The sequence below is a fragment of the Onychostruthus taczanowskii genome, unplaced genomic scaffold, assembly GCF_017590055.1.
Source record: "Onychostruthus taczanowskii isolate IOZ18803 unplaced genomic scaffold, ASM1759005v1 scaffold131, whole genome shotgun sequence".
Lineage (NCBI taxonomy): Eukaryota > Metazoa > Chordata > Aves > Passeriformes > Passeridae > Onychostruthus > Onychostruthus taczanowskii.
Window position 1 is genome coordinate 738,372 of NW_024498474.1, and position 20,194 is coordinate 758,565.

The 20,194-nt window shown below is 45.1% G+C and overlaps 1 protein-coding gene across 25 annotated transcripts in view; it reads right to left on the reverse strand.

Annotated features, from left to right (window-relative positions):
- Nucleotides 1–271: 271 nt before the first annotated feature.
- The window catches only part of ANK2 (ankyrin 2), a 190,793-nt gene continuing 170,870 nt past the window's right edge, over nucleotides 272–20,194 (reverse strand). For all 25 annotated transcript variants that reach the window (XM_041396874.1, XM_041396867.1, XM_041396871.1 and 22 more), the window contains 11 exons: nucleotides 17,872–17,946; nucleotides 17,354–17,485; nucleotides 16,827–16,973; nucleotides 15,410–15,689; nucleotides 13,472–13,751; nucleotides 11,918–12,010; nucleotides 11,433–11,516; nucleotides 10,270–10,434; nucleotides 9,121–9,303; nucleotides 8,138–8,229; nucleotides 272–2,497 (listed from right to left, as the gene is read on the reverse strand). In XM_041396874.1, coding sequence (XP_041252808.1) covers nucleotides 2,314–2,497; nucleotides 8,138–8,229; nucleotides 9,121–9,303; nucleotides 10,270–10,434; nucleotides 11,433–11,516; nucleotides 11,918–12,010; nucleotides 13,472–13,751; nucleotides 15,410–15,689; nucleotides 16,827–16,973; nucleotides 17,354–17,485; nucleotides 17,872–17,946 — 1,715 coding nt within the window. In that variant the 3' untranslated portion in view covers nucleotides 272–2,313. The remainder of the gene's footprint in view (nucleotides 2,498–8,137; nucleotides 8,230–9,120; nucleotides 9,304–10,269; nucleotides 10,435–11,432; nucleotides 11,517–11,917; nucleotides 12,011–13,471; nucleotides 13,752–15,409; nucleotides 15,690–16,826; nucleotides 16,974–17,353; nucleotides 17,486–17,871; nucleotides 17,947–20,194) is intronic.

The window sequence follows — 20,194 nt, forward strand, 5'->3', positions numbered from 1 at the left end:
GTGGGGTTGTTGGCTTGCTGTCTGTGGGTTTGAGTTGGATTTCTTTGATTCTTGGACTTGTTTACACAGAGTTGTCTGTCATTGCAAAAGGAGGAAGAGAGGAAAGAGCAGCTTCTGGCTTAGGTCGTGTCCTTGATGTGTCGCTGTGTCTGTGACAAGCGAGCAAGCTGGGCACAGAGGAACTGTGACTGATGGCACCACTGAGGTCCCTGCGTGGGCACCGTCCCTCATCCCGCCGGGCCAGCAGTAAAAGCGAGTGAGCCACCATTGCTACATTTAACACTTGTACATTTTTATTTAGTTAAATCAGCCATTGTACACATTGCAGCTATGTATTGTTAGTGTTGTATCTTTTTAATTTTTAACTAATACATGCCCTCATAGATATATTCAATTAGTGTTATCACCATGGGAACAAGATGCTGATTCGTCAACTTAAAATTCACTTCTTCTCACAGTATTCAAGTTCTCTGATAACACAGCAAAAAATCAAAATAAGAGGTGAATAACCATTATGCTGTTACACAGAACATCATCTGCACCGCAAATAACACAACAGAAATGCATTTCTTGAGAGCCCCATCCTTGAAGACCCTCCTGTGCTGTCTCGGACAGTCAGGAAGCCACGATGCGCTGTGAGATGTTTCATCAGGGGTCTCATTCGATTTGGCTGCCAAAACACTTTTTTCTTTAAGTTTCTTTTCTTGCCTGCCCAAAAAGTGTCAGCACGGCACCTCATGGTTCTGCCCACAGGAAGCCAGAACTCCAGAGGTGTTTCCATGCTTTTGGCATTATTACCTTAATGAGGAAGTGCCCTTGTTCTGAGCACTGAGTGAGTCATTAAAAAAAAAACCAAAACCAAAGAACCCTATAATTGTAGAAGGCCAGATAAGCTTGGACAAAGGATTGCTCCTAGAAGAGAGGGTTGGTTTTACTGTGGTGCTGAGTCTACTATAAAAAAATGAGATAGCTGTTTAAAAGCATTAAGTTGGTGTGTTCGTGTGTATGCGTGTTATGCTAAAACCCTACAGAGCTTCCTCCATTAAATATTAAGGTATAGAACACCCAAAACATCAGATCTCTACGTTCCCCTTGTGGAAAGTAAAAGTGCAGACATGCTAATGTGGTTTTCAGAGGGTCGGTTTAGAAATATATATATATATAATATAGTTACATAACAAAATATGAACAGAAACCGGCTGCCAAGGATTGTGAGCACTTGTTCTTTAAAAAACATTTGATCAGAAGATAAAAACTGCTCGCTCAGTGCTAAGAGGGCCAAGAAGCTGACATGGTTCTAGGAGGGTTTGGTTTTGACCTTCAAATGCCACATGCGTGTATCGGCTAAGAGGCAATCTCGATAAAACATGGTGAATTAATTATTCTCCTTGTATAGTGGGTAAGTCTTTGTTCCGTAGTTATCTACAGTGCAGTGGCCAGCAGGAAGCACTCCCAGTCAGTCGGTGAGGTTGGCTAAGCAGTGATGGAAACGGGAAACTACCGGAGTTAGGATTGTTTAATACACCCCACCACAGGTCCGGATCTATAGGCTTGAATACCATATGCGAACATGCCGCAGGTAGAGCTGCTAGCAACTTGGGTACCTAGTGGGGAAGTTATTCTTTCTTTTTCTTTTGGAAACATTGCAGTGGCTGTGTGAAGGTGTCTGCACAATTAATGGCCACAGTCAGCTGTGATTCATGTGAACAGCTGCCTTTTGCCTGACTGGCGCAGCCTTTGCCTAGACCAGATCTCTAAACAGTAACTCTCAGTACTCAGTAGTAGCTCTGCAGCGCTTCCTCCGGGGTCAGTCAGCGTCTGTGGTCCGGGTGGTGCCGTTCCGTCATCTGTCACCATTCCGCAGGGTCACTGCATCTCGTAACCCACGATGCCAACGGGCAGTGAGTATTCTGCGGTCTTGCGAGTTCAAATACTCTGCTATTTACAGTTTACACGTCAACTCCTTTGTACGGTGCATGTACACAGTCAGTGGAAGAGGCCTGTCGATGAAGTCTGCTTGGCAAGGGCCGTGTCAGTAAGCGAGCGCCAGAGCAAAGGGACAGGGACAAGTGGCGACGCTGACAGGGTGCCAGCATGGCGGATAAATCATCCTGCCTGAAGGATGCTATCTTTGGTCACAAATTAGCTTACAGGGTGAAAAATCATAACAGCACAAAATGCAACTCGGGATGGGGAGAAATGAATTCACTGCAGCTGCACAGGTAGGAGCGGCAGTGACGACTCTGCTACCCAGGGACGGTGACGGCTGCGTATGGGAGGGGTCACGTGGCGCTGTGCAGGGGCGGCAGCTTCTCACTTGGCCTCCTGTGTCCAGTCCTCTTGGCAGAAGTGCCTAAGAAGCTGCTGGAGGTCATGCTGGAGGTCATCCCTGGGGAGCGCTTCTGGGGTGTCTTCCAGCTCTTCTATGTGAACATGTTTTCCATAGCGGTCCTTCATCACAGTCCTCTTCTGTGTGCTGGCTTTACTTAGTATTGTCCTGGAACAAAAAAAAAAAAAAAAAAGAGACCCAGCTTAGAAAGGCCACGGTTCTGGAGGTCTGAGAGAATTGTGGTTTTCAGGCTTTTCCAAGGCAGAGTTACACATGCTGGAGAGAAGGCACAGCAAGGTGTAAGTGTGATGCAATAGCTAACACCTATGAATTTTTACCCTTTTTATTTTATGTGTTCTCTGTACTCTTTACACATATGTTTGTAGCCTGTTATTATAACCTAGCTCTGGTATTTTCTTAGGCAGAAAGACAAAACAAATTCCAGGACCCCTCTTCTATCATGGTATTCCATAGAAACCAAGGTTGAAATCAGGTCTTTGAGAAGTATTTCTATCAACAGAGCTGAGTCCTTATCCAAGGAGGGGTGGATTTAGAAGATACTAGAGTTGGGGGCATGACTTCACTGGGTGGATTTTAGTGGGGGACTCTCGTCAGGTATGGTAATTTGCAAAATCAAGAAAAATTTTACATGCATCATGCAGGGTGTGCGTCCTCAGTGTTTTCCAGCTGAGGATCCCTATATAAAGGTACCCTTTTTACCACCCTGTGTCTGCCTCTTATTTCTAGAATCAGAGAGAAAGGCATCGAAGTGCTTGGAGCATGGATGATGGATGCACGGAGAATGAAGGATGAATGTATGGAGCATGGATGACAATTGGAAAAAGGGTGATGAATGAAAGGAGACTGAAGAATGATGGTTGGAGAGTGAGTGGATGGGGAATGGATGAACAATGAGTGTACAGATGGATGAATGCTAATTAAAATAAGCAAATCAATAAAGACTGTACAGGTGTTGTTCCAGGTGTGCATCCTCAGCATTTTCTACCTGAGGGAAAGTGCACCTAAGGACACTTAGATAACAACACCCCTGTTTACCACCCTGCGTCTGCCTCTTCTTTCTAGAACCAGAGAGAAAGGCATCACAGTGCATGGATAGATGGGTGGGTGGACAGTTGGATGATTATGGGAGAGTGACTGTTGATTGGATGCATGGATGGATGATTGGAGGACGGATAGATGAAGAGTTGATGATGATTGTATGAGGAACAGCTGTATGGAGAGCTGCATGATGATTGGATGGATGTATGGAGAGGTGGATGATAATTGGACAGTGGACAATGATAGGATGGATTAATGGAAATTTGGATGATGATTGAAAGGGTGGATAGAGAGTGGATGATGAATGAATGAGGAATGGAGAATGGATGTATGGAAACTGGGTGATGGTTGAATGGATGGAGAGTGGGTGATAGATGTAAGGAGAGAATACTGCTAATTGTGCTAAGTGGGTGTGACTACCACTAAGTGAGCGCAAATACTGTGAATACTGCAAGCACCACTAAGTGAGCACAAACACCGAGAGGTGAGCACGAACACCCCGAAAAGCGCCAAGTGCGAATACTGCGGAAAAAAGCATGAATAGGCTAAGAGAGCGGGAATAATGTGAAAAAAGGGGATGTGAATGCGGCTAAGTGAGCGCTAAAACCGCATGTAAGGTGAAACCCCCGAATCGCGCTAAGTGAGCGCGAAGGCCGCTAAAACCGCTAAGCGCGAATACCGCTAAACCCGCGAATGCCGCTGAGTTAGTGCGACTACCGCTAAACCCGCGAGTACCGCGAATACCGCTAAACCCGCGAGTACCGCGAATACCGCTAAACCCGCGAGTACCGCGAATACCGCTAAACCCGCGAGTACCGCGAATACCGCTAAACCCGCGAGTACCGCGAATACCGCTAAACCCGCGAGTACCGCGAATACCGCTAAACCCGCGAGTACCGCGAATACCGCTAAACCCGCGAGTACCGCGAATACCGCTAAACCCGCGAGTACCGCGAATACCGCTAAACCCGCGAGTACCGCGAATACCGCTAAACCCGCGAGTACCGCGAATACCGCTAAACCCGCGAGTACCGCGAATACCGCTAAACCCGCGAGTACCGCGAATACCGCTAAACCCGCGAGTACCGCGAATACCGCTAAACCCGCGAGTACCGCGAATACCGCTAAACCCGCGAGTACCGCGAATACCGCTAAACCCGCGAGTACCGCGAATACCGCTAAACCCGCGAGTACCGCGAATACCGCTAAACCCGCGAGTACCGCGAATACCGCTAAACCCGCGAGTACCGCGAATACCGCTAAACCCGCGAGTACCGCGAATACCGCTAAACCCGCGAGTACCGCGAATACCGCTAAACCCGCGAGTACCGCGAATACCGCTAAACCCGCGAGTACCGCGAATACCGCTAAACCCGCGAGTACCGCGAATACCGCTAAACCCGCGAGTACCGCGAATACCGCTAAACCCGCGAGTACCGCGAATACCGCTAAACCCGCGAGTACCGCGAATACCGCTAAACCCGCGAGTACCGCGAATACCGCTAAACCCGCGAGTACCGCGAATACCGCTAAACCCGCGAGTACCGCGAATACCGCTAAACCCGCGAGTACCGCGAATACCGCTAAACCCGCGAGTACCGCGAATACCGCTAAACCCGCGAGTACCGCGAATACCGCTAAACCCGCGAGTACCGCGAATACCGCTAAACCCGCGAGTACCGCGAATACCGCTAAACCCGCGAGTACCGCGAATACCGCTAAACCCGCGAGTACCGCGAATACCGCTAAACCCGCGAGTACCGCGAATACCGCTAAACCCGCGAGTACCGCGAATACCGCTAAACCCGCGAGTACCGCGAATACCGCTAAACCCGCGAGTACCGCGAATACCGCTAAACCCGCGAGTACCGCGAATACCGCTAAACCCGCGAGTACCGCGAATACCGCTAAACCCGCGAGTACCGCGAATACCGCTAAACCCGCGAGTACCGCGAATACCGCTAAACCCGCGAGTACCGCGAATACCGCTAAACCCGCGAGTACCGCGAATACCGCTAAACCCGCGAGTACCGCGAATACCGCTAAACCCGCGAGTACCGCGAATACCGCTAAACCCGCGAGTACCGCGAATACCGCTAAACCCGCGAGTACCGCGAATACCGCTAAACCCGCGAGTACCGCGAATACCGCTAAACCCGCGAGTACCGCGAATACCGCTAAACCCGCGAGTACCGCGAATACCGCTAAACCCGCGAGTACCGCGAATACCGCTAAACCCGCGAGTACCGCGAATACCGCTAAACCCGCGAGTACCGCGAATACCGCTAAACCCGCGAGTACCGCGAATACCGCTAAACCCGCGAGTACCGCGAATACCGCTAAACCCGCGAGTACCGCTAAACCCGCGAATACCGCTAAAACCGTTAAAACCGCTAAACCCGCTAAAACCACGAATACCGCTAAAACCGCGAATACCGCTAAAACCGCTAAACCCGCGAATACCGCTATAACCGCGAATACCGCTAAACCCGCGAATACCGCTAAACCCGCTAAACCCGCGACTACCGCTAAACCCACGATACCGCTAAAACCGCTAAAACCCGCGAATACCGCTAAAACCGCAAATACCGCTAAACCCGCGAATACCGCTAAGTTAGTGCAACTACCGCTAAAAGCGCTACACCCGCAAATACCGCTAAACCCGCTAAAACCGCGAATAGCGCTAAACCCGCGAATACCGCTAAAACCGCTAAACCCGCGAATACCGCTAAAACCGCGAATACCGCTAAGTTAGTGCGACTACCGCTATAACCGCTAAACCCGCGAATACCGCTAAGTGAGCGCGACTACCGCTAAAAGCGTTAAACCCGCGAATACCGCTAAAACAGCGAATACCTCTATAACCGCCAAACCCGCGAATACCGCTAAACCCGCGAATACCGCTATAACCGCTGAACCCGTTGCAAATACCGCTAAAACCGCTAAACGCAGAAATAACCGCGAACACTGCTAAAACCGCGAAAAACCACGAATACCGCTAAGAGGCGCACAATAGCCCTAAGAGCACAATAACACTGCGAAAGGGAGCGCTGAGTGCCAGTGGCGCTAGGGGGAGGGAAGTGTCCCAGTCACCCACTCCTGCTTCGTCACACAGTCATCACTCATCCATCTATTTACTCTCTGTCATCGAGTCATTGATCCGTTCTCTAGCACCCAGCCGTTGCTCATTCAGCAAGCTCTTTTTTTTCTGTCATCCATTCCTCTTCGCCATCCATTCATTCATCTCATTCTTTCATTCAGTCATTCCTCATCCATCTCTTCATTCATTCTCCATCAGCCACTCATTTATTCTCATCCACCTAGCTAATCATTCTTCGTCATTCATCCATTGTCCAGCCATTGACCTATTGCTCTTGCAGCCCTCTCTTTATTAATCATCTGTTCATTCCCTAGCATCCAGCAATTCCCTATCCAGCCATTTCTTCTCCATTAAACATTCAGTCAGCCCTTCTTCATCACCATCATCCCAACATTCATCATCCATTCATTCATCCTAGGCAGTCTGTCATGCCTTCAGTCATCCATCATCCACTCATTCCATCTCTTCATTCATTCTCCATCACCCACTCATTCATCCCTTTCTCCACTCTCCACCATCCAGTTATTCATTCATCCCCTCCATTCATTCATTCATTCTCTAGCATTCATTGTCCATTCATGCAGCCCTTCGTTCATTCTTCATCAACCAGTCAGTCATTCCTCATCCATCCATTCATTCATACATTAGTCCCATGCATCCCTTTGTCCATCATCCATCCTTTCTTCATCTACCCATCACCTATTTATCTGTCATCCCTCCATTTATTCATCATCTGTTTGTTCCTGGTCATCCTCATCCAGTCATTCATCCAGCCATTAATTCTCGACCACCCATCTGTTAATCACCATCATTCATCCATCCATCCTTCTCCACTGTAGCAGTGATATTTTATGAAAAATCCTTTGCTAGGCTCTTTCTCCTGAGAAGCCTCAGGAAAGAAATGTGAACAATTAACTATCTGCTGCTGTGGAATGCAACAGGTGCATCTGTGATTGGTGTATGTTGGTTGTTCCTTATTAATGGCCAATCACAGTCCACTGGCTCAGACTCTTGGAGAGTCAGGAGTCCTGCTATTCAAGGACTCATGATGAATCCTATTCTCTCTATTCTTTTCGTATAGTTTTAATGTATCATTTTAATACAATATATATCATAATATAACAAACCAGCCTTCTGAAACATGAAGTCAAGATTCGCATCTCCACACATGGGATATCCACCACACTCCATTATCCAATATCACCTATTTATCCATCAACCCTTCACCATCCATTCATTCATCCCCCATTGTCCATTTATTCATCATCCCATCACTCATTCATCATCTATTTATTCCCTATCATCCAGTCATTCACCATACATCCATTAATTCTCCAATATTCATCATCCCTTCATTCATTCCCCATCATCCATCCATTCATTCTCCATTCATTTAGAACTATGCTTCTTTGTTAAACTTATAAACTTATAAAACTGTAGATAATAAATACCAGCCTTTGTATTAACTCCTGTACCAATGTTGTGTGGAAAGTGTTTTATTTCAGTGTTCTGTAGGCTATCACCACTGCCAGGTTAGTCATTGCTTTAGTACCGCTGCAAGTAAAGCTTAGCAGGCACTCACTGCAATCCACTCCTGTGACTGTGTTAATTCCTTTGCAGTAACACTTCATCAGCTTGCCAAGCCAAACCTTTTAATTACTGATCCATCGTCTTTCTTGATTTCTTTCTCTACCAAAGCAGGGACTTGCACTGTCATGTGGTGACCTGTATAGCTCAAAGCCTCCAATGAAAACACAAACTTCAAATTACAACACACCCAAAACACCTGGAGCTCTTCCTACCTTAGTCCTTCATATTCACACAGCCCAGTGCTGAGAAAATGCTGAACAGGCACCTGTAAGAAGCAACTGCATCCTTTGAAGCATCCCTCCCTCCTGCAGACACATGGCATACAGTGTCTCCTAGGGGGCAGTTTCATTTCAGTAATGATTGTACCAAAGCATGTTGCAGTAGTGGCTCCAGACTTGTGGATTTACTGAGACAGTAGCTGGGCGCTAAGTGCTCCTTCCCAAGCTGTCTCTGAACTTCTACCAGACAGTTCTTGCCCCCTGTTTGGCCTCTGTGAGGAAAAGGGGACCAGGCTGCTGGTCTGGATTCCTGCTCACAAAACCCAAAATGCATATCCACGTCACCTACTGCTGCACAGCTTTTATCTATTTATCTGTTTCTAAGTATTATTTCAACATCTAAGACATGCTAATAAAGGGGACAAGAGACTGGATGCAGGGGAGGAACACATCTATGTAGCTGGGGCGGGGGCTTGACTGTAGCCACTTCTATAATAACCTCCACAGTGATAACACAGGAATGAACTTTAACTGTACTCACACCCAAGACTTCTAAGAATTTCACACAAAGCCTACATGATGTTTTCTTTTAGTCTTAGCAAGCATCTTCACTAATTCTGCAATGCCAGCTTTCACTACACATTATTTATGTATGCATATTTTTGTAACTTTGCTGAGTATAAGAATAGAGTTACCCTCAGCCTAGGACTCGCCAGCTGAGTCTGCTGGGCCACCAGCTTTGGTTCTTTCAGGAGAACAGACTTTGTCCCTGGGGTTGTGACCACACTTGCTGTACTGCTGTAATATATAAAAGTTATTTTTACCTCTTCAAAGTCCTCTTTGGCTGATGGAAGATCAGAGGCCAAGCTGGCATCCCCCAGGTGTTTCTCCGTCCTCTCTCCATGCACTACAGTGGTCTTTATGACCTTGCTGACTTTCCGGCCCTCCACTGGCTCGGACTGGAATTTGGAGGCACTAGAGAGAATGGCAGGTTCTGACAGGGTCACCTGCAAGGTCAGAAAGCACAAGTGAGATGGAGATGAATTCCACACTTCATGATGTGCACTGGCCTCATTAACTGCTGTGTCCATGGGCTCCACAGGGTAAAGTGTAGATCTGCTAGGGTCAGCTTACTGGAAAGAAAAAGAAAAAAAAAACAAACAAAAAAAACAAAACAAAAAAAAAAAACAAAAAAAAAACAAGGGGGAAAAAAGGAAAAAAGAAAAGCAAAAAATGAAAAAGAGGAAAAAGGAAAAAAGGAAAAAAAAATAAGAAAGGTTAAAAAAAAAGGAAAAAAGATAAAAGGAAAATAGAAAAAAGGAAAACAATAGAAAAAAGTAAAAAAGAAAAACAGGAAAAGAAAATGGAAGAAAAAGGAAAAATATAAAAAAGGAAAAATAACAAAGGAAAAAGAGGGAAAAGGAAAAAGAAGGGAAAAAAGAAAATAGAAAAAATTTTAAAAAAGAAAAAAGGAAAACAGGAAAAAAAAAGGGGGGGGGGGGGGAAATCAAGGCTCTTCTTTCTTCTACTTTATTCCTAAAGAATTACTTCTGATGAGTAATTCCTGCAAGCAAAAGTATCAGTGATGTATTTTACACTTCCAGTAACTGCTTGCTGCACGTTGGTTTTGGCCCAGCACTGCTGAGGGCACACCCCATTGCCAGCTTCTGGCCCTCCCTCACAACTTGGTTGTGCTGATCCTACTGCCTGTAGGGCCAGACAGTGAAGTACAGCAGCAAGGCACTTACCTTTTCAGACTGTTTTTATTTTTAATTACCTGGCTCTAAAACTGTTTTTGTTTAAATCATATATGTTTTTAGCCTCTTCAAAGCAAGACCAGACCAGCAAGGTAAACTTACTGTAACTGAGGGGTTCTAGGACTGAGTGGCAGAATGAGCACGCTAAGCTGCAGTGGTTAACAGCCCTGCTGGGGTGCTGCTGCTCTGTGCCACGGCGGGCAAAGCACACCCTACCTCTGAGTGCTCACTGTCACTCTTCAGCACAACTCGCTTCACCACTTTGGAATAACCATCTCCCTCTTCCACAGTGATGGGCGCTTGCGGTGTTCCCTGCATTAGCACTTCCTCTTTTTCCGAGCCATCTGGAGCAACGTACCGCCGGATGATCTTCCGAGTCACCTGAAGGAATGGAGTTTAGTCCCCAAAGACATAGCAGTAACATTTCCTCTCTGTTCTCTACCTATATTTGCTACTCAAAGGGCATTTTGTCCTGTATAAAAGAACCTGTGTAGATGGTTCCGTGTTCTATTCCTCAGCTCCTACTCAAGAGACTCATCTGGCGCTAAAGCTCTCAAGGCACTGGCCAAAGCAAGAAGAGAATTACAGGGTTCAAGATGTGAAATTGCTCAGGAGGGTGGGTGTGCATCCTTCTGTGGATGATCCAAACCTCTGCCTGGCACAGTTCAAGGCACAGACCTATCCATAAAAACGTCACACTTGCCTCTGTGCAATGAGATCAAGGAATCTTTGGCTGGGGTGGTTTATTCTACCAGGAATTCAAACAGGTTCCAGAGATAGCCTATCCAGCTGAAGGGGTGAGATATCTTCTCAGAAGATGGGGTTTCCTACCATCCCAGCTCAGCCAAGTACTAGACCAAATCACTGAGCACCAAGTTGTCAGATAAAGAAAAGAGCACACAAGTTCCCCTTTCACTTCTGTGCTGTGCAGAATTTGTTTTTCAAAGCATGATCTGATTTTGAAGATCTAGACTCTGGGTTTGTCTGACTCTTACAGACCCAGCCTTCCATTGCTTTCATTAGGAAAAGCAAACAAACAGGTAAGATTGCAGTGGAGTGGGTTTTTTGGTGGGGTTTTTAAAAAAGAAATAAACAACTATCTTCTAAAATATGTGGATCTATGCAGAATTTTCCTTGGCTTTAAATGAAAGTTAACAAAATAGATCCTGTTAGGTTGTACACTGTAAGAGAACAGTTTTGAGAATCTAAATTGTTGTTCAAACTTTGGTATCTCTCATGAACTGAAATTCTCATTCCTTCCACTCTACTCTTCAAATCATGCCCCTTGATAGCAGAAAGTCTGGCATTTCTATGGATGATTTTTCTTTCCTTTCCTTCCTGGAGAGGAAGAAGGTAGCAAGGGGCAGAACTGACAATACCTTCTTCACCACCGTGTGGCCATGTTCATCTGTGTACTGCTCTTCTGTGACTGTTTCTGGTGGCATTTCAGGCATACTATCAGCCTGTATGACAAAGAACAAAGCTGTGTGAAGCAAGGCCTTCATGTGGGTCTTGAAATAAGCCACTTTAACATCAGTTAATTGGTTACGGAGCGGAAAAAAAATCAGCATTGTTAGGAAAAAACCTATTCTGCAAATAAATCCTTAAAAAGGCATGCAGAGAAAAGTGATGCCACAGCACACAGGCAAAGATAAGTTAGTTGACCTTGTTGTATACAGGGCTGACAAGCCTTCATCTTCCTCGCCGAGGCATCCATGGAGTTTAGGGGTGGGTTAGCAGTGTTACTGTAATCCTAAGGTTTATCCAACAGAGATGCATTATTTGGGAGCATCCCAGCTTGAGGTGCAACACAAACTCAGGCCTAAGGCAGCACAGGCTCGTGCAGTCATTCAACTCCCGGTACCTGAATGATCACCCGGCGCCGAATGACTCTGGTGGTGACCATCTCATCCTCGTCTGAGCTGAGCTCCAGCCCACCTAACTCCTCTGCTAACTCCTAGGGGAAGCATGGAAGCAGGATCTGTATGTGGTACTAGCAGTAGCTACAGCTTCTGTCTTGCTACACCAGCTCTGCAATTCTTACATTTTGCATACACTTCCTGGGTTAATTACATAGAAAAATATGCAAAAGCCTTTAAATCCTCCACAGGGGGAAGTACAAGAGTGCAGGATACAGACAGTAGGACTGAACAGTGTTGACAAGAGGACAGTTAGCAGTAGCCTCAGAAAGGAAGAATTAGTAACAAATGCTGAACTTGTCTATCCTGCATAAGGAAGAATTAAAAATTTAAACAAACACCTTGGATGGCAAAGACAGGCTGAAAAGAATGCACTGGGAAATAGCTGTAGTAGGAAAACATAAAAGGGAAAATAAATAAGGGAGGGTGGTGATACCAGCTGGTGTTGTAGTTTCACTTCAGTAAAAGTATCAGAGGGAAAAAACAGTGCACTATTTTGAGGGCAGCTGTCCTCCAGCAGCCCTGGTACTGGGCCCTGCTGTAGATACCCTTTCAATCATCTGATACACTTGAAATTCCACTTTTCCCTGAGATCCCAGAGGCAGAGCTCTGAAACCCTTCATTCTAGAGGTATACCTTCAGCCACATAGGAGCAAAGAGAGAAGGCCTGGTTTCTAACAAACACAAAGGTGAAACAATTTCTGCCTCAGTACAGCTGCACCTTCTCCGCTCTAACTTTACTTATAAAGCTAATTTCCTACCCAAGGATGCCTTCTCCTTTTATTCCACTTAGAACAGGCAAAGCAAGCTGTTTATTCTTAAACCTTCACCTGCCAGGAAACTAATTCTCCACTAAAAGCCATATGGTTACTCTCTTTCCTTGCTGGTGGATGTCTTCCCCTCTCTGAACGCTGCCATGAAGTCCCTTGTCTCACACAACCCAAGACTTACCCTGTACAGTTTTTGATATCCTCTTCACTCTCCTGTCGCTGTATCTCTATACTGCCTGTGTGCTACATAAACACCTTTCTTCCAGTGCATCCCCAGTGCTCTGCAATGCACAGCTGCTGTCTCTTTTCTGTCTCACTGACTTTAGAGACCTTTCACACCACTTCTCATGCTGCTCTGGGCTAGCCTTGCTTTTCTTTATGAGCTTTACTGTTATTACTTTGACTGCATTATGTCTGTTTTGGTTTGTCTCTGCCCTGTTACTGACACTCTCTCTCTCAGGCACAGATGGAACTGTCACAGGACAAAGGACAAAGGAAGGTAGAGCAGAACCAGAATTACCAGCCTAGACTTTGGGATCTGGGGTTTGCTTCAACTTTGAAAACCTCAGGGAGAAAAGCCTTCACCTGACCCTTTAAACCACAAAGGGAAGGAGGAAAAATTCAGTGCCAGATGCAAATTAATTACAAATATTCTTATCTTAAGGAATGAGCGAGTCATAAAAATTTGTTTATTGCGTCAATTACATTGAGGCAAAGTTGTTGATTTACCTTTTCTAAAGATTCCTCTTCAAAGCCCCTTCCAGACTTCTCCATCTGCTCCTCAGTGGACTCCACTATCACGAGACTAGATCTCCTTGGAGAGAGGCTTTCCCTGTGGAGCTGGGCGTCCTCAGGCTCTTGGATGATGGGGGAGTCTCCTCTCTGCACAGGGGACGGAGGCTGTGGGGGGGCTCTCTGCGCCTCTCCCTTGGCCGTGCTTGAGTGCGCAGATTTTCCGCTCGCTGCTTTTCCAGCTCCCATGGACTGCTCTGTTCCTGGAGTCGTGACGCTGTGAATTACAGGCCCAAGTGAGTTATCACCATGCACTGCTTCCCCATTTCCAGCAATAGAACATTAGGCACTGATTTAGTTTTGTTATGTTTTCTGTGGTTTGGGAAAGTCTAGAAATAACTGATACTCCTTGACAGGAGTTACACAGCAGTGTGTCTGGGAATGCCACCTATCTTCCTGAGCAAATCTCCAAATGGATATCCAACTCTTCCATGCACACCTGCAAAACCTGGTGTTTGTAAAGTATTTCAGAGAGCTTTGCTTTCACTTGTGCCCTCATATCTCTACATACTACCATTTATTTTTTTTTAGTGGGAGAGCCTGGATCGCTAGAGAAGGATGTGAGGCACTTACAACACTGAGCACAAGCTGTGCAGCTGCAAAGAGGAAAAAACAACTTTCATGTAGAATTCTGGAGCTTTAGCAAACAGAAATTTAGTAGAGGTTCAGTTTTTCTTTGTAATGGTATTTTTATGGTTGAATTCTGATTCATGATTAATTGCTGCCCCAAGTTAATTAAACCTATTATTATATGTATTACTATGTAACACATGGATAAAGAAAGTACATCTAATTCCAGCAAATGTACATTCAATATTGTTGTATATTTCCTCTTGGAGCATGTTCCTTATATGTTCCTATTTAAATCTAGCCCGATTTTCCACCTAGTTCAGATTAGACCTGCAGTGTAGAGAAATTCCTGTTGTCATTACTCTCACGTACTGTTTGCACTATTGTCTCAAAGTATTCTCTGTTCCTCAAAGAAATTCATTTCCTGATGCAAATCCTTAGGGAGCATTGGTATTTTTACCTAACACTGCAGCAGAAACTTTCCTAGATGGTATTTTCTGTCTCCCACACTCTCTCCTGGCATAACCTGAGCAAAGGAATCACCCTAAGTCCATTTGCTGGACTCAGCTGCCCTTTGACTGCTGGGAGCTGCATCTCCTAGCTGGAATTTTGCTAGCTTATTAATACCTGACTCTACCCTGCAGAGAGGTCTCAGCATGGTGCACATAATCAGGGAATCTGCGGAGAAATAAACATGATCTATTTCAAATTCCATTCCAAATTACACCAACCCCACTGACAGCCCCACCTCAGAAATCAAGTTTTTGCTTCACAGGTCCTCTATGTGTACTCTATCATGTGTTATTCCTGTAAGCACTTGTGTCTTGCCTCTGTAACACCCCATTTCTGGTCCTTTGGCCACCTGAAATGCACTTGCACAAGTCCAGTTCTTAATAGGTAGTTATGAGTTTTGTAAGTAATGATTAAATTGAAAAAAATTGCCTCCATTGAAAAAGCCATCCTGAAGCTGAAGAAAGAGTCCTTTTGGATTACTTTCATTAATATGTCATCACTTGTCATCCAAGCATGAGGACTGAACACAGACCTAAAACCCCCTTCACTCCTCTATCAACCCTCTTTTCTTTCCTGTGTACTAGACAGTTATTGCTTTGTACTCACAGTGACAGACTGACTTTCTCTCCTCAGCCTCAAGGCTTCTCCCACATGGATTAAAAAGTGAAAACCACAATTTGAGGGAAATTCTAGTCTGTTCATAAGTTTCAAAGGCAACTGTAAAATCCTCTTATTACACAGAGAAAAGAGAACCTGTTCCCTATGGCTTCATCCTGGTCTTTCGGCACTTACAAGTATTCCTGTTGTGAAGCAGATGGTTTCCCTGGCACGTCTTGGGGTTTCCCTGAGAATTCAGTTTCTGCTTGTTCCTTGTGTGCTTGCCTCAGAAGCTCAGTCATGGACACTTCGGCTTCACTCCTGGGAGTACTGTCCTGGAACGGGGAATAACTGACAGACACGTCTTCCTCGGAGACCAGAGGGGGGTGCTCGGTTGGCTCGCTGTCCTTAGACAGTCTCTGCTGTTCTTTCTTGTGTCTCGAGCTGCACACTTCCTCTTGCAGTGCTGAAAACCCTTGCCAAGGCAGAGAGATGAGAAATATCCTTACAAGTCTGACCAGAATGCAGAAATCCTTCCCATGCTCAGTGTGCACTGAAAATCCCCAGGCACAACACGCGACCTGAAGTTCTTCAACACTTTGAGTGGGAGGGCACCTGGCCCCTAGGAGTAGCCCAAGGCATGCTGGATTGCCACTACTACGGCCAGATTTGGACAGTAACAGGCAAATAACAGTTACCCAGAAAGTTACCTCAAGTAATTATGCTTGAAGCCCTCCAAGTATAGAAGAGGATTCACAACAGATTTTTTTTCCAGCTCAGTAGGATAGATTTTTGTGACTTTTCCCCCCCCCATATTCATTATTTATCTGCTTCTAGAAAAATCGACTGTAAAAAAAAGATGAAAACACTTCATAGAGGGATAGGTGCCATAGTCACTGGAAACCTAGTGAATTCTGAAGAACAAACTGGGAGGGAGGTGGGGAACAAAAAAGCTTGTAATGAATTTGAGGTGGACAGAGAGGTTAATCTTCTAAAACTACTTGGCTGTGATATGAGAATGCGAATTGTAACAAGCAGCCTTCTATTCCTACATTTTCTTCAAAACTGGGACCTTTGCAGCTGTCTAATATGCTTCAATATTGAGTTAGGCACCAAAAAGTGTCGCTCCTGGAAAAGAGGATTTCATGCCAAATAATTTGGTGGTGTTTCTTCAGTTTTCAACCACTGGATCTAATCCACTGAACTTTCCAACTTAAGAAATGCAATAGCATCCTAACAATTAAAATATCCTGGATACTCAAATCCAAAGGGGTTTTCTGTGAAAGCACGAGAGTAGTTTGCCTTTTAATGTCTTGGTCAAATTCTAGTACAAACTTCTGAACTCTCATGAAAGCACTTGTATAAGCAAAAAAACCAAACCCCAAGGTAAACTGGGCAAACGTTGCTGGCCACAGTGTTTGCTTCTGAGGAATCAGCTAAAGTTCTTCTGCCGGGTGAAATGTGACCCTTGCGATGCCGTGCTTGCGTCCACCCACATTGTCTGTGCTTTCAAAACAGGATTCCAGTGCTCTGTCACAAGAGCCTGGGCCAACACTTCAGAGCAGAGCGATGCTTGGAGAGGTACCCACAGTTTGGGTCAGGAGCCGCTTACCTTCACTGTGGTCCAGGGCCAAGGACTGCTCCGTGTCCGCGTACGTGCGCGTGCCGTGGCCCTGCACGGGGTCTATGCCGCTGGTCTCCATCAGGTGAACGATGTCCATGCGGTTGATTTTCGTCAGACACTGGGTCAGATTGGTATCTGTGCCATTGGAAGGACACGTGCAGCTCAGTTAAGAATCAAGCACATTCCCTCCCTTCTCCATCGGAAGGGCATATATAGGAGACTGACCAATGTCGTATATAAATTATAGATACATTTAGAAGCAGTGCTATGTAAAATCTAAAAAGAACCAAATGGCTGCCTATAAAAACTAGCACTCTGGGGTTTTTTTTTCCTTTTAACAAATTTGCAGAGCTGCTGTGTTATACAGACAAGATTAGAAACAACACTGAGTAAAATCGATGGTCATTGGTCATCCTTTCTGTAGCCTAAATTTTCCCCAAATTTTCTTCATGATTACAACACACCTGTCACCTCAGCAGACTGGAGTCAGTTACACACAATAACTGGAGACAAACCTGTTGCATGTTTCCCATCCCTTTCAAGCCAGTATTTGAGGAGTGCATGGCTCTGGTCTTGAAGAGAATTGGGGTTTTCAATTCGGATCTGGTGAATTTGCTCCTCTGTGAAGTCCAGTTCTCTTGCTAGCTCTGAAAAAGAAATCCATCTCTGTAAAGAGTTCTCCTACTACTACTACTCCCCTGGTCTAACTTCATTCAAAGAAAAGTAAATTTCTGTGAATTGCAGTTTAACCCCAAAACCTGAGAAAACATTTCCATCTCAATCCATGTTACTTTCACTTGTCCCCACTATCGTTTGCTGCCTCAAGGCTATTAAATCCACCATATTAAAGTGATTGTTTAGAGCAGGTTCCTTTGTTAACCCATTTAGGACTCTTAGTATCCCAAACAAAATAAGCTTCTGAAATATTTTTCTAAAACATGTTTAGATAATCAGAAAATCATCCAAAATAAACATGAGAGGAGTGTGGACCATTCCCCTCCTTTCTCTCTGGAGCAGAAAATGTGCACTTTACCTGTCCAGCTGAATCCAAGATGATCCGCAATGTGGGCCAGTCTTTCCTCTGTCCTTTCCTGATCATCCTGTTGATCTAAAGGTCAAAGAGAGCTGGAAGTTGCCTTTTGCAAGTTAAAAACCATTTCCATAGGAGAGAGAGCCCAAGAAGGGAAAGCGCTGTTTTTTCCTAGCTGCTGTGTCTAAATGTGGACAGGCTGCGTAACTCAAGTGAGGCTTGTAAATCCCTAGGTTCAAAATGAAGCCAAAAAGCTTGGTTTCTCAAAAAGCACAGGACTATCTATTTTTTCTACTTGGAAATCAGATGTTCATGTGAAAACCTAATCTAGGACTGAAGCACCTACTATTGCCTATTTTGGCCAGGCATTTTACTCTAAAACTTCATTGTAAAGTTCAGTTGAAGACTTTGACTAAGTCAAGAGCCGTAGTTTCCATGCCTCCTTAGTAAATGCTAGGGTTGAAGAAGTCATTGGGACCAGTGCTTCTGATCATGTTCTTTGTGTTGTAAGGCAAGTTTTGTTCAAACAGTCCATACAGCATGTCAGATTATGGTCTGTATTTGAGATACTGTTAATTTTAGCGTCTTTGACCCTTTGGACGGGGAGTGAGACAAAATACTGACAGTAAAGGCAAGGAAAAATCAGATAGTCATTCGTCAGTCCTCATTCACTTCACTAATGGTGAGACTGACAGCTCCTCCCATCCCCTGAGCTAATTTTAGGATGGTGGAATTTGAGTTTTGATTTTCCCTGAATGCACACGTGAACTGCGACACCTCAGAATCAGGAAATTGCTTAGGGTTCGTGATATGCACGTGTCATTCCGGCTCTGATTTCCATGAGGGCTACTCAGTACTAACACACAAGTAGGCGAGAGGAAAACCAAGCACCAGAAAATGTGTACTACGAGAGTTACTGGTGACTCAGAGTTTTCTTCAGACACAGACTGTCAAAAAAAATGGAACATAAAAAGCTTCATTGTTTAAAACTCCTGCAGATCTCATTGTGTACTAACTCAAAAGTCTATAAATTTGCCTGTCTCACTTTCAATTGACGCCCAAGAATTTCATTATTAGTAGAAGTTAATAGCTAGTAATAGGGCCAGGAAAAGTCAAAAGCCAAAACGTGCATGACCTAAGCAATCAGTTTAATGACAAAACCATACATATTTTTAGAAGTGTTTTTGCTTATTAAGGTAACACTTCCCATAAGCATTTATGGTTTGCAATCTTGAGATCGTTTCACAGACAAGAACACAGACACAAGACAAAAAAACCAAATACGGCTCACAAGGGAAAAAAAAAAGCACAACTAACCACCAAAAGCTTGAAAGAAAATGCCACACGCATTACACCTGTGCACAAACGCACACACACGCACACACCAAAGAAAACAAAGAACAAAAGAGTTTAATTCATGACATGCGTCGCACAGGGAATCCCAGTCGTTGGCAAATACCTTCAGCACGGTCATGGGCATTTTCGTCAGGGATACGTTCAATCTGAGTCTCTACAGACTCATCCCAAATGGGTCTGATGTCAAAGATGTCTTCAGGAACTGACTGCTGAGTGTCACTGGATGGCACATTTTCAATAACTGAAACTTCTAGGGCACTACTGCTTTCATCATCTGAAACTAATTCTTGTTCTCTCTCTGACTGCGTGAGTCTTTCCACTAATTTAGAAGCTTCATCACTAATTTCTTCAAAAAACTCTATGGAGTTTTTGTAAAGATCAAAAAAATGGTCCTTACTTTCTTTAGTGGGACTAAAAGCACTGCGGGAGCCTGTAGCACTTCTGCTTTTAACTGGCAACCGTGAAGAAAATACCTTCGATCTTGCTGTTGTTGCCTCATCTGAGTCTAACTCAAACTTCATCTCACTCTCCCTCTCCCTGGCCTCTGCCTCTGCCTCAGCATAACTCCTGGCTTTGATGGAACGTTTGGTCTTTGGGTCCACGGGACTGCTGGCGTCAGATTCCGATTTACTGCGGCTGTCTGGCTTTGCAGGGACTGCGCTCGTCACGTCGAGCACTTTGGGTGACTCTGGCCTGCGGACGGACGTGTCCGCGTATGGGTGTTGTGGTTCGGCTTTTTGGAAAGCGGCTTTCACGGGAATTTTAGACTTTGGTTTCGCTTGGTCATCTTTTCCTTCACACTGCGAACTGTCCAGGAAGTCATCCGGGGAAAGGCTCTCGTTTTCCGATTGTTGTGAGGATTGCGATGCGGCAGCAGCTGTTCTTACAGGGATTTTGGATTTGCTTTCACAAGAAGGCACACTCTCCATTAGAGCAGTGGGGATTTCAATCACAGATCTCTGTTCCTCTG